Genomic DNA, 15,147 nt, shown 5'->3' on the forward strand with positions numbered 1-15,147 from the left:
AAGTTTTTCATATGTTATAACTTTATAAATAATAAAACGATCATAAATTACGGCGTAAAGTGATACCCGTGAAATTTTTGAAATTTGAGTAAGAATGAAAAAAATTAAAAGAATTATTTATTATTTTATTTCATTGAAAATTTTTCAATTTGACAACAATTTACCTCTTTCTGAATATATATGGTCATGGTGACCTTTTGATTTGCTTTATTTTATAATCTTCTGTTTATTAGGTGGTTTCTAAATTTTGGAGCGTGAATTCAAACACGCATGCGGTAATTTTTGTATTTGTGCGTATTGTTATTTTGCTAATGTTTACACAAAAAAAAGAAAAGAAAAATAATTATTGAATTGAAAGTATAAAAGTCATAAAGTGTATACCTTTTTTAGTATATATAGTTTGATTTAATACTTTTTTAGTAAAAAAATTCTAAAATTTATAAATATACTAGAAATTTCTCACCGCGTAGGACGCAGTGTTTCTATAATTGCTCCGTGAATTATGGGATCAATAACAATGCTAATCAAATCATTTCCAAGTGTAGCCATATTATACTATGACTTGTAGGAGAATTTCCACAAGTCATAAACTCATAAACATTGTAGTAATCTACATAGTACAATTTAAATACAAATTACTTAAATATCAAGACATTATGCATCATGTATACACAGTGCCTTCAACTGGAACCTACATTGAGGCATATACAATGCACATACAAAAGACAACCTCAAAACGTTAATGAAATGTCACTGACATGGTGCAGTACTACCAAAAGTCATAGATAGAATTGTACAAAGTACATACAAGTGTGTCCGTTTAGTTAATGACAAACAATACTATATTTGCATACAATGTTGTATTGTTGATGACTTCATTCAACTATTAACATCATTGTTTCATGTGGAATATTCACCTTTATTTTGCTCGGAATAACCACTGCAATGAACATGTGGAAGTAAATTCGACCACATAAACAACGAGTCTTCTATGATTTCCTTTTTCAAGTACTCATTTTTTACTCTGAAAACTCTAGCATACCAATCATAACTATTGTGACTCTTTTCAAGTACCTCACTTTTTACTCTTGAAAACTCTTGCATACCTCGGAGTTATTGTGAGAAAAATACCTAGGAGTCCAAATTTCGCAACAAGTGCTAGCGCATCATGTCACGACAATCCAGATCACGCAACCCACCTATGAGATTGGAATAGCCACCAGTGTCAACAACATTAACACACATCTTTCTTTTTATTGATTTCTTATTTGAAAATTACAAACCACAGTCAATAAAAAAATTAATAGGAACACCACTTACTAAACAATCTAACATAATGATAAATTGAATTGTGCAAATCTAGACACTGACACAACAAATATAATTATGCACCTCTCAAGCTTCTCGACCGAGTAGTCAGAGCATGTGAACACTCACGACCAAAAATAAGTGGCATGGCCATAAAAGTTGCAGATGGATAAGGTAAGCTAAAACGTAAATGTTTTGAAGTTGTCACATGGCCGTGCAAGACATTTGAACAAAGATTTAATATTAAATTCCCAGCAAAACAAATACAAGCAACAAAGAATTGAGAAGTACATGGCAAGTGTGACAACACAGCTCGCAACATGCATTATAGAAGAATTAAAATTACCATGCACCATACTCTAAAGCAAAGACATGGAACAAATAAACTAAAGGTAAGTGTGCAACTGATACAAATGAGCCCCGTAAAAAGAAAAATACAAAGAAAGCTCACCAGTAACCTTATTTGAAAGCACAAGTACATCTTCTTTTCGTCATAACAAGATATCTGAAAAACGTGACCAAGGTGATAAAATGAGGATTCAGTAATTTAGTCAATGGTACAATAAAATATGAAAAGAAAATAGAGCACAAAAATACTATTTTGAGAACCAAGTAAGGTAGTGATTTACAGAAAGTGCAATTAATGGATGAAAAGTGTTGAAGCAAACATATTCGATGTGAGCAAAGACAAGCGGACCGTGAGGGCACCTGTCGAAAACCGGAAACCAAAAATAACAATCTCCATATAACACTAAGTAACAAATCCTTAAAAAACCTAAAGGCTAGAGGCAATAACCCAAGTCATAATCCTAGAGTAATAAATCTCATTCTCTAAACTTCAAAATGATTACTATAACTAAACGATATTTGGTAAATGACTTTTAAGTTTTAACTTTCTAAAGTTACGACCTTGTAGTTCATTTCCAACGTCACTTATAGAGTTCTTGTAGCTATGCTATTTACTTAAACACAATTTTGGTTACCAATATTGAATTTGATGATTATCCAGGTGGAGAGATCAATTATTTGTTCAATTACTGTCAAATTATTTCAGACTCAGTAAAGGTGAAGCTATTTCAGACTCAGAAAAGGTACCTGTTCGCTATTATTTTCACCACGCCGCAAGTATACGGGTAGTTGTAATATATGGAAGCAAGGTCGTATCCCACAAGGATTAGTAGTTCAATCTAGTGATTATCCTAATTCATTTTACTCGACTATTTAGACTAAACGATTGAGTGATTGGTTTGATTATCTAACTAAATACTTAACAAGTGCAAAGACAAATAAAAATCAAATAAGCAAAGTGGATAAATAAGATGATTAAGGCGATTTAGGGACTAGGCATCGATGATTAAGAAAAAGACTTCAATTATAACTCAATACTAATCTTGACGAACCTAATTATCTAGAGTGATCTCCCAACTGGTTTTAGCCCCCTCCCGGACGACTAAAACGGTAGATTACGGGTCATAGTTGCCGTCCCCGATTAACTTCTAACCTATAACTCCCAAAAGCACACAAAGATCGACATACTCTCACCCAACTCTCAACCTCCCGGTTATCGAATTGATATGTTTCAAACACCTTATCTATTGCAATTATCCTCTCCCGATTCAAAGTGCAAATTAGAAATGCATAGAATATGGCCAACAATCCATACAAGAAATAAATCAAGGGTTTGAAAAGATAATGTGCAAATGAACAAACAAGATTTATATTGAGCATAAATAATCAATCCATTACAATAATCATCTAGCCTAATCCCCAAATCAAAGAGAAATTTAGCCTATCATGTTCAACAATAACATACCCAATGAAAAGAGAAACATAAATGAAAAAGAGAGAAAGAATGAACAAATCCTATTGAGAAGCTTGCTTCAATCTTCTCTCATCTTCAATCCTTCTTCAAATGGGTAGGAATGAGTATGAATGTTGGGGATTAGGGCTTGGATATGGAGGTAGGAATGTTGGGGATGATGAATATGGGTGAGTATGAGGTTGGGGAAGATGAATAATGTGAGGAAAAGGGGGAGAAAGGGGTTTAAGGGCTGAAAAACGCGACTCCGCTCTTTTCCCGCGGTCATGGCCCGCGCCCGTGGTGCTCAAACGTGGGCAAAACTCAGGGAACCCGCGGTCCCGCCCCGCGGCCGCGGGTGGTGACCGCGGTACACCCCTGGAATTGGGAACAGCTGACCCGCGGTCCCACCCCGCGGCCGCGGGTGGTGACCGCGGGGCACTGGGCGTATTGCGCAGTCCGCTCGTTTTGCTCCGTTCTCCCTCGTCCGGACTCGGATTTGGTCGCCGTTTGCGCTCACGGATTCCTCTCGAGACGTACTTCAATCTCATATCTTCAAAATCCTCCAATTAATCATTGAGGTTTCCTGAAATTGCTCCAAAACTACACCAAGATATCAAATCTTTATAAAACTAAATATTCGGGCACAAACAAGCATTCACAAGCAAAACATGAAGGGAAATGACAACAAAACATGTGGAATTGAGGTACGAAAACCATGTTTGTCAACCCCCCAAACTTAAAGTGTTGTTTGTCCCCAAACGACGAAGAGAAGAGAAATAAAAGTAAACAAACATGTGAGCATGAATTGGTGTCATTTCAAGGGCTTCAAATTTTACAAAAAATCTTTCAAAAGTGCATCACAAGTAGAAATGCATTCCAAGAAGTCACAAGTGATAATGAGTTCAATATTATAACCTCCAAGCTTGAATCCTAACAAAGTGGATGTTTCAATGACGCACTCAACTCTCAAGTGTTTAGAATGGACGTGTTTGCACTCAAATTGAAACAAGTATGCAATCTACCATAAGCTTGCCATTTATCCTAACTCTCTATACTTCAATGTGTTACAAATAAAGATCAAAAAGGGCTTCTATTTAGGTTGCAATGAGAGCTCTTTGGTGAGGTGAGGTGTTTATAGGCAAAGTGACTCATATCCCATACAATTCCCAAATTGAATATGTCATATTCACCATTGTTCTTTTCTAATCAATCAACCAATATCCCCACTTTTCTTCCTTTTCACCCTATGAATACTTATCAAGACCATGATTCAAAAGGCAAATCACTCCCCTTTGTACTATTTTATTCACATGTCTCTTCATTTTTCTTTCTTTTTCTTTTTGAGCTTATAGGAGACTAGTGATTTTCACTCAATCGAAGTTTGACAAGCAATTTCAATCATTTCTCATACATTTTCATCAAAGCAACCACTAACACTCTAAGTTCTACCCCTTTATCATTGGTTCATTAAAAGAAAGGCTACAAGGCACGAAAGGGGTAAACTAGGATCAAATGAGAATTTGGACACAATTTGAGTTAAGTGGCTAACAAAGATGGCCTTAAATCACTTCAATATTAACAACACATCTACTTTTATTTTCAAGAAAGGACTAATGGCAAGTTCTAGAGATCAACACACATGCTCTAATGATTTACACTCAAGAACAAAATGAGATTGTAAATGTATGACAATCAAAGGCTCAATTCTCACAAGCTCATTTTCAAGTTCTTGGAGGCAAAACATTTAACTCACTTGTCACAAGTTCAAACTTTTCATGCATAATCCACAAGTGATACACACAATTTTTCCAAGAAACGATTTATATCATAAGCCCAATGACATTCAATCAACATCACAAAGTTTGATACAATTATCCCAAGCAAAACAAAAACAAAAATATCAACTTAACTAACTCTCAAGCTTTCATTTATTCAACAATAACAAAAACAAGACAATAAAACTAAAACAAACAAGAACAAGTAAAGCAAAAGATAGATGAGACACTAATCCATCTTTCCCCTCCCCCAAACTTATTCACACAAAGGAGAAATAAGTTTGGATGAAGGAGAAAATGGTTACTTGTCTCGTACTCACAAACGAGGTGGAGGCTTAGGCGGTGGCCATTTTTCATCAAATTTGTATGCTCCATCCGTTGCCACCCAAAAATATGGTGGCTTAGCAATCTTTGAGACATCCCGGGGGTCATGGTAATCTCGTTCACCATCTAGAGTACCACCACACTCAAACAATTCTTTATTAGACAAATCAAAGTGAAAATCAAAAGATGAAGATAAATAAAAGTGAAAGAAGCAAGCCTTCATAGAATCGCCCGTGTCGAGGTAAGGATCGACAAAATTTTTGACTTTGCATTCTTTACAGCTTGTGAAGTCTTCATCTTTTTGGAATTGTAGAGGTTGCATTGGAAAAGTTGGGCTCTCGACTTCAAGGGATTTGGAGAATTGATCGTCATCTTCTTCATACTCTTCTTCAACTTCTTGAGGCTCTTCACTTAGCATTGGCATTGGCTCCTCATACAATGTTCCATTTTGTAGGCTAATGGTCATGCACAAATCATCAATTCGCTTTTGATTTTTCAAAGTGGTAGCCAAAGACCTTCTTTGCTCTTCTAGCATAACATCCGAGTTTGCTATACTTTTTTCTATCCAAGCTTGTGTAGCTGTGAAGCATTGTAGAAGATCGTCTCTAACATTCGGATTCTCCTCTTGATAGTACCAATTTCCTCCTTGAAAGCCTTCTTGAGTGAAATAAGAATTTTCATAATTCCAACTATTGAAGTGGTCCTCATACTCCAATGGCGATTGCCACTCTATGGCATTGCACCCCATGTCATAATAATCACCATAGGAAGGTGTTGGTTGGAAGACTTCTTGGATAAATGGTTGCCTACAATTTCTTTTTGCTTCTAAAACTCGCAACTTAAGTTGCATCATCGCCAATTGTAGTTCGAGTTGCTCAACCAACTCATTCCTTCCATCATCCATTTAATATTTTTGGTGTTGTGTAACAATTTTCTTTTTCATCACCCTACCAACCAACAAAACAACGAGTCAAAACAAACATCTTAAGATAGAAAACAAAAATAAATCAAGTAAAATGTCTAAAGTAGTTAAGCACAATGATTCAAAATATCACAAACAATCAAACTAAACTAATCCCCGGCAACGGCGCCAAAAACTTGTTCGCTATTATTTTCACCACGCCGCAAGTATACGGGTAGTTGTAATATATGGAAGCAAGGTCGTATCCCACAAGGATTAGTAGTTCAATCTAGTGATTATCCTAATTCATTTTACTCGACTATTTAGACTAAACGATTGAGTGATTGGTTTGATTATCTAACTAAATACTTAACAAGTGCAAAGACAAATAAAAATCAAATAAGCAAAGTGGATAAATAAGATGATTAAGGCGATTTAGGGACTAGGCATCGATGATTAAGAAAAAGACTTCAATTATAACTCAATACTAATCTTGACGAACCTAATTATCTAGAGTGATCTCCCAACTGGTTTTAGCCCCCTCCCGGACGACTAAAACGGTAGATTACGGGTCATAGTTGCCGTCCCCGATTAACTTCTAACCTATAACTCCCAAAAGCACACAAAGATCGACATACTCTCACCCAACTCTCAACCTCCCGGTTATCGAATTGATATGTTTCAAACACCTTATCTATTGCAATTATCCTCTCCCGATTCAAAGTGCAAATTAGAAATGCATAGAATATGGCCAACAATCCATACAAGAAATAAATCAAGGGTTTGAAAAGATAATGTGCAAATGAACAAACAAGATTTATATTGAGCATAAATAATCAATCCATTACAATAATCATCTAGCCTAATCCCCAAATCAAAGAGAAATTTAGCCTATCATGTTCAACAATAACATACCCAATGAAAAGAGAAACATAAATGAAAAAGAGAGAAAGAATGAACAAATCCTATTGAGAAGCTTGCTTCAATCTTCTCTCATCTTCAATCCTTCTTCAAATGGGTAGGAATGAGTATGAATGTTGGGGATTAGGGCTTGGATATGGAGGTAGGAATGTTGGGGATGATGAATATGGGTGAGTATGAGGTTGGGGAAGATGAATAATGTGAGGAAAAGGGGGAGAAAGGGGTTTAAGGGCTGAAAAACGCGACTCCGCTCTTTTCCCGCGGTCATGGCCCGCGCCCGTGGTGCTCAAACGTGGGCAAAACTCAGGGAACCCGCGGTCCCGCCCCGCGGCCGCGGGTGGTGACCGCGGTACACCCCTGGAATTGGGAACAGCTGACCCGCGGTCCCACCCCGCGGCCGCGGGTGGTGACCGCGGGGCACTGGGCGTATTGCGCAGTCCGCTCGTTTTGCTCCGTTCTCCCTCGTCCGGACTCGGATTTGGTCGCCGTTTGCGCTCACGGATTCCTCTCGAGACGTACTTCAATCTCATATCTTCAAAATCCTCCAATTAATCATTGAGGTTTCCTGAAATTGCTCCAAAACTACACCAAGATATCAAATCTTTATAAAACTAAATATTCGGGCACAAACAAGCATTCACAAGCAAAACATGAAGGGAAATGACAACAAAACATGTGGAATTGAGGTACGAAAACCATGTTTGTCAGTACCTAAGATTCTCTGGAGCTATAGTTCTATATTTATGATAGTGTGTTAGTATATGATCTATTGGCATAATATGTTGGTGTGTTTGAAAAATTGTGTTCCATAGGCAAGCTCAAGTTGTTTATACATTTTAACATGGACCCTAAAAACTAATACTACATTTTAATTTATCATGATTTCAACACGTAAGAGAGAAAATGCATATTATGGAGACTTACCCAAGTGCAAGATAATGCTCACTACGCCCGTGGAGATGTTACTCTTGAAGAAGTGAATGTCAGTGAATGAGCACGTGCCTGAGAATAATTTAGAAAAAAGAATCAAATGAATATTTAAACAAATCATATTTATCTTTTTTATTGGGGAGGGGGAGCGGTGGAATTTGAACCCTAGACCTCACAGACATGAGTTCGCACCTGTTGGTGTCCCCTTGAGGACGTCAAACAAATCATATTAATACTTACTACATTTTGTACAAAAATTAGTACATGAAAAATTAAGAATATCAAAGTTTAATTAAAATCCTACTTATTCATAATTAAAAATTAAGAATGGACAAATAAACTATTTTGGAAGCACCCAATTAGGCAATTATATTTTTGTCTAGTACTTCCAATGCACCTCCGGAAATTACTTCAATCAGTAAACATTGCATTAATAAATCAAACAAAAATTAAATCAATTACATTCAATTAATTAATTAAAATAAGTTTAAGTTAAAACTCTAGGCCCATTCTTTAATCCTTATCATCAAATCCAACATTATTTCATTATCATCATCTGTACTCATGACCCATTCCAAACATACATTATTATTATCAATCAAAGATAGAGACTTAGTTAAAATTCCCACAATACACTGCCCATGTTCCACGGTGCTCTCTCTACTCTTTGTGTGCCCTGTCAACTCTCTCTCTCTCTCTCTCAACTTCATCTGTCTCTGCACTTCACATTTGAAACAGAGAGTGAATCTCATCCCCAACTATCAAATCCCAAATCCCTCTTCTTCTTCTTCTTCTTCTTCCCCTTCTTCTTAATTTACGGCGAATACCCAGAACGGTTTGTTCTCTCATCAATCAGCCGTCCGACTATATCTCACCGTCGTTCCCTATCGTTGACCACACTCCTCAGCTCGGCCTGACAATCAGCAGCTAACAAAACTGCGCCGCCGCCGACCAGCACTCTCAACACAGACAACAACACAAGAAATTGAGCCACAACTCAGCCAAGACTGGTCGTTCCCAATCGTCGACCCACCCTGCACACCTGACGATGCAGCAGCTTAGTTCTATAGTTCTATTGTGTTGTGCTGTGCTCTGTTTTGTGAAAAAATTCTAGGGTTCATCAGAAAATTTAACGATAAAATACAGGTTTACGAAATCAAAGCTCACCTCCTTGTTTTGTTGGTGCAATGGATTTCTCTAATGTGATTTTTGGTTGAATTTTGATCAGACTTTGTACTTTCACCATTGAATTTGGGGTAGATTCTTACGGCAGAACCCTTTTCTTTTCGTCACCTGAACTGTATTAGAAACATTAGAGTAAAAAGGTAAAAGTGAAAAACAAAAATTTTGTGAATCAGAGTCAAATATTGGAAAATGGTCACAAATGAAACGAAAATTTCGAAAATGCCATGGGCACTATTTTTTCTACAGTACTATTCCTGCAATAATTTCTACATCATTTAAAAAAAAAATAATAACATCAAATAATTCCGGTCGAATTTCGACGGGTTACATACTAGTTTACTTATACACATGGCAGGAGACCAGGTCTCCCCTTTTGATACCGATAAATTTAGTCTAACCAGAGTATGTAGTGGAACCGCTGATCGCTGCTAGAGGTGCATTATTATAGACGGCCTTGGGCATTGCGAGAGGGAGGTCGGGCAGCCGATGTTCAGATGTGAGAAGTTGCACAACTTGGCTTATTGAGGGGCGCTGGGTGCTATCTGGATGAACGCACCACAGCCCGACAACCATCAAACGCTCTATCTTGCTTACTTCGTATTCTGACGACTCCAGTTTGGGATCAGCTGCATCAAGCAACTGCCCACCTCCGTAGAGCTTCCACACCCACTCCACCAACACAATCTGGCCTTGGGGATACCTATGATCAATAGGCTTTCTTCCACAAGCAATCTCCAGTAAAACAATGCCGAAGCTGTACATGTCAGTCTCCTTGCTCGCCCGCCACGTCGCAACATACTCAGGAGCCATGTAACCTATGGTCCCTGCAGCCACGGTCGAATGCATATCTTTATCGTGATCAACCAGCCGGGACAATCCGAAGTCGCCCAGCTTGGCGTTGAAGTTGTTGTCGAGCATCACGTTGCTCGATTTTATATCCCTGTGCACTACATACTGTCTCAAGCCTTGGTGCAAATACAGCAGAGCTGAAGCTAGCCCTTGTGCAATTCTGTATCGCATTTCCCATGTCAGCAATGAATTTAGTTTGAAGATGTGGGAATCTAAGCTCCCATTAGGCATGAACTCGTAGACTAGCAGAAGCTCTGCTCTTCGATGGCACCAACCGATGAGCTCCACCAAGTTCATGTGCCTTAACTGGCTGATGATTTTGACTTCGGCCTCGTATTCTTTTCGGCCTTGTTTGGATCCCTCAGCCACCTTCTTCACTGCGATGAATGTGTTTGTCGCTTTCAGGAAGCCTTTGTAGACGCTGCCGAAACCCCCTTCTCCGAGCTTATGCTCCGCTGCGAAATCGTTGGTTGCAACAACCAATTCATTGTAGGAAAACCTTCTAGGTCCGTTTCCCTTTTCGAATTCATCATCCATAGCAGAATCGGAGAGCTGATCTTCCTCTAACACCTCGTACCGATTTGATAAAAAACAGAATATGGTAGCTGATGCAAGAATGAGTAGTGATACGGCAGCACCGCTCGATCCAAAAATGAGTGCCCTTTTATTGTTGGACTCCTTCTTATTAGGGCTCAAATCAGTGGACGAAAAATTCCAAGATTTAACATTGTTTTTCTCAAACAAGCCTCCAGTGGCAGCTGCAAATCCGACAGTAACATATTCAGGCAGGTAATTTCTAAGATCAACCTCGTAGCTGAGGTTGTGTTGTCGGAATATTCCGTTGGAGTTGCCCGTGAAATCGACCCTCAAGATCTTGGTAGTAGAACTGTAAGTAACCCAAACATTGTTTTCCCAGCCTGCAGAAATATTGTTGTACCATGTGGTGGTTGCTACGGAGGTGATGCTGTTGAGATCGATGCCCACATGCGGAACGACGGGGCCGCCATTAGAAGGTGGATAACCACGATTGGGAAAGGTATCGAACTCTACAGCAACGAAACTCTCCAAGGAAGACGAATCCACTGGTGAGGAGCCGTGGCCGAGGCCGAGGCGGCTGCCGTATGACCATGGTTTGATGGAGGAGCCTTGTGGGGCCAAGAAAAAGGCGAGGCCGTCGCCGAAATTGTCGCTGCCGTAGGAGTCTATGACGATGGAGAAATGAGTGGAGAAATCAGCCAGCTTCTGTGAAGCCTTGTCCCACAAGTGCAGCGTCTCGAGGTAGGTGGCTCGCCCGGCTCTGTCCACCCGCGCTTGGTCGTGCTCGTTGGTTGTGACTTGGATGCCGTCTTCGGCGATGTAAGCGTCGCCCGTGAAGTTGAAGCGGCCGCCGTCTGATCTACTGATGGGAGACATGTTGAAGTTCAGTGAGACTGTTGCAGGGATGATCAACGCCAGGAACACAAACATGGAAATGGAAGATGTCCACATGTTTCTAACTCTTACTATGTTTTTCAGTATTCAAGAAAAATTTAAAAATTATTGGGGAAGACTTGATGACGGAGTCTTTTTTACCAAGTCAAATAATTTCGGCGACTTGACTTCTTGTAGTGGTCCAGATATGTAAACAGAGAATTAAGTGATAGATTTGCGATTGAAATGTAAATTCCAGACAAGAGAGGAAGATAGGGAGAATGAGAGGAGGAAATTGATAATCTTCATTTCTAACTTCTCTTGTAAGACAAGAGACACTTATATAAGTGGTCCCAATCAACACACGAAACAGCACTCTGGAAACTAACTAAAATAAAACAATTGCAATATCTATAATCTTTAATCTATACCTATTATAAAAAAGCTTGTTTTATAAAATTTGATTTGCCTATTATGTCCCTATTTTAAAATCTATTTTCAGGGCAATGATGTAAGATATCATATTATTATTATTATTATTATTATTATTATAAACATAAACATACAAGAATCCTACAGTAATCATAATTCTAAATAAGTTCAAATTCTTCAAAATTACTAGTACAACTTAATTTCTTCTTTCATCCCTCTTTCGTTTTCATTTTCATCATAAATAAGTTAGTGAAATTTTACTCTTTTAAACTCTTTTCGCATAAATAAGTTTGTATGCGTGAACTTAGATCAACGATTATATAATTCTCCACATGCAAATCAAGTTGCAACTATAAGGGTTGAAAATAATGACAACATACCATTTGAGTGAGACATCATGATTTATTCTGGTGATAGACATAGAATAAAGCATTGCTATGGATGTTATATATGATCCTATGTAGTGTCCGCTCATTTTTTTAAAGAGGCGAAATAGGTTGGCATCAAAACATCAAAAAGATAATTGCCACAACATCTTCAGTTTATAACAAAAATCTGGATACTACTTCATCACTATAAACAAGTATGATTGTAAAGATATCATCTCCAGAGAAGAACCAGGTATGTATGTTTGTTCAGCTTTATATATTATTCTCATGTTAAAGTTATTTTCAATAGCTAGCGCTTATTTAAGTATTAAGTTATGAAAATTATTATATGGATTTATTATAAAATAAAACTTAGTATTGATGTTAATAGTTGAAACATAATTAAACTTAATTAATTGCTACACTGGAAAGTTGAAAATAATTTTAAATCATTAGTCCTCGCGTCCACAAAAAGAGCTTTAAGGGAGGGCGACACGGGTTTTAAGAAAAGTTAGTTGTTTATTTAATGAGTAAAGACACAAATTAAAACAAGTGGAGAGAGTTAGTGAGAGAAAAGGCCTAAAAAATAATACTCCCTCCGTCCCACTAAAAGTGTTCGGGTTGTCCCAAACACGATACTTGCTTATCTTATCGTTAAGGGCTCGGGTTGTCCCAAACACGATACTTAGCTGGTTACATGAGTCGGAAACCCAAAATAACAATATGAAAGCGATTAGCAATTCATAACTTATAGCATATGGAAAGCGGTAAGCAATTCACATAGCATCATTTACTGAAAGCGCGCGCTTCTTGAAAACTCTCAAAATATATCTAATAACTTTGAAACTTTTAAATCGTACCTTTTTCTTGCGGCAGTGTGACGGCGAGCTGAGGTTCAACAACTTTCTTAGAAGTCTAGAAGCACTAATCTAGACTCAACATTAGAAGCTTTTGGTTATCAGAGACATGAAAGAAAACTTATGCTCTGATACCATTCTGACACACCCCAATTCTTGAAACAATAACTATAACCGGGGTACGACTCACCATTTAAAATGAACAAGGGAAAAACCTTGTGAAATCCGAATAAAAGGGATAACAATCGGGCTTATCCCCTTTGGATGAAGAAAGACAGGTATTCAAGTGATACGAATCAATCAACACACATAATAACTTCAGGATCACAAGTTTAGTGTCATGCTTCAGATAACCAACATTCACTGATCGAAATGCTTGAAAGTCAATAGTCTAGGCTCAACAAAAGATATTGTTTAGAGTCACAACATAATAGGTCTTAAGTTAAAGAACAAAAGACAGATACTGGCTAGTTCTACAGCGGAAGTCAAAATAAGGAGTTGAACTCTAGCCTCAGCTCTGCCCCGTCATCACCAGCCATTAACCTGAAAATCATTTGAAAGTATTTTTGGGCTAAGTACTAATGTACTTAGTGGGCTGCAACTTTTAAAACATTTCACAATCTATAAGAGCAGTTGGTGGACGTCGTATCCCACCAAATAATTCCTGCAATAGCTAAGAATTAATATAGTTAGTAGCAAGCAGGGTCGAACCACAGGGAACGGGTAATTGCAATCAAATTCCTAAAGATCTAAAATTTGGTGTAGCCACCACGCCTTAAATTGAAGAGAATTAATTATAAACTAAGAAAATAAATTAAATCAAATAAAATACTCTAGAAATAAATCAGATAAAAGGTAACTCGGCTCGAATAAATCCATATTAATTTAATACTCTGTTCATCGACGCAAAGATTAATTAATCCCTATCAACCAACCAGTTATAGGATACCGTGATACGCACTGACATACCCCAATTCCTACTTACTGTGTCGATAGACGGCTAGATACGCTAGTCCTGCCTATTTCCCTTATTAAAATATAACCTAGCTGGATACGCCAGTCTTAAATTTAATATTCTAATAGCATTAAGAGGAAGGAACCCAGTTTAGATCAATTATCCTAGATACGCTAGTAATAATTAATCCACCAATTTATTCCTACTACGAACATGGTAGCTTTATCACTAATCAGCCCTATTCCAACAATTACGGATTGAAGGTGCTAATTGACTGTAATCCAATTAAACCTAAGTTGGCCAGACTTAAATAAAATCAGAATTATCTTTAAACACTAGGAATAAATCGAAATCAATAGGAATCAATTATAAGCTCAATTAGGTCTCACAGATTATTAAATCAATACTTCATTATTCTCGCCGAATTAAAGATTTAGCTATTCATAATTAAACTATAACAATCAAATAAATAAAAGCAAACATAAAATAAATAAAACTGGAATTAAAATATAAAAGTCACCACTTGAGGAATTAAGAGAAGAACGTCCACTGTACTTGATCTCCCCAAAACCAAACGCTAGTTCCAAGAGAGAAATTTAATTGCCTAACTAATCTGCTAATCTAATGAAATAAAAACGTGTAGTGCTTAGGTAATTCACCGAAATAAACCTAACTCATGTCTAACAAAATATGCGGCTCCTATGTAATTAACGAAATTGATCCTATATATATATCCTAAGTGGTGGCTTGGGAATTAATCCCTAAAGTGCCGCCTCTATCTAACAAAATATGGGCTTCGGCCCCTTTGACAAATTAAGCCCAAAATAAGATAAAAACAAGAGTTTTAGGCTTAATTAATTATAAAATAATTAGCTCCAAGCCCAAATCTCTAAACTCTTCCAAAAATCCACTCTAATCTTCATCAAATCTTTAACTTTCTCCGACTTCCTCCATCCACGAGCCTTCTTCCACACTTCATCTTATTCCTGCGCCAAATGCCAACAACTTGGGTAAAATCAAATAAAAACACACGATAATAAACATAAATCTAGACAACTAATTCACACACATCAGCAGTTTATCCAATCTTACTGACATGACATAGAAGGTTTTAAAGAGAAATAACTTCTA

At 37.5% G+C, this 15,147-nt stretch overlaps 2 protein-coding genes across 2 annotated transcripts in view; one reads left to right on the top strand and one right to left on the bottom strand.

Moving 5' to 3' along the window:
- LOC131016908 (uncharacterized) overlaps nucleotides 1–15,147 on the top strand; it is a 1,184,262-nt gene that overhangs the window by 1,042,152 nt on the left and 126,963 nt on the right. The window lies entirely within an intron of this gene.
- LOC131016851 (L-type lectin-domain containing receptor kinase IX.1-like) lies at nucleotides 522–11,777 on the bottom strand. Its single transcript, XM_057945628.1, has 4 exons — nucleotides 9,128–11,777; nucleotides 7,955–8,032; nucleotides 1,760–1,813; nucleotides 522–1,199 (listed from the first exon to the last, which is right to left on the bottom strand). Exon 1 carries the CDS (start codon nucleotides 11,480–11,482, stop codon nucleotides 9,539–9,541), a length of 1,944 nt encoding a protein of 647 aa, XP_057801611.1. The 5' UTR covers nucleotides 11,483–11,777; the 3' UTR covers nucleotides 522–1,199; nucleotides 1,760–1,813; nucleotides 7,955–8,032; nucleotides 9,128–9,538.

The sequence above is a fragment of the Salvia miltiorrhiza genome, chromosome 3, assembly GCF_028751815.1.
Source record: "Salvia miltiorrhiza cultivar Shanhuang (shh) chromosome 3, IMPLAD_Smil_shh, whole genome shotgun sequence".
In the NCBI taxonomy this organism is placed as follows: Eukaryota; Viridiplantae; Streptophyta; class Magnoliopsida; order Lamiales; family Lamiaceae; genus Salvia; species Salvia miltiorrhiza.

Excerpts from the sequence above, each read along its gene's own strand:
- LOC131016851 (XM_057945628.1), bottom strand. The coding sequence starts at position 11,482 with ATGTGGACATCTTCCATTTCCATGTTTGTGTTCCTGGCGTTGATCATC.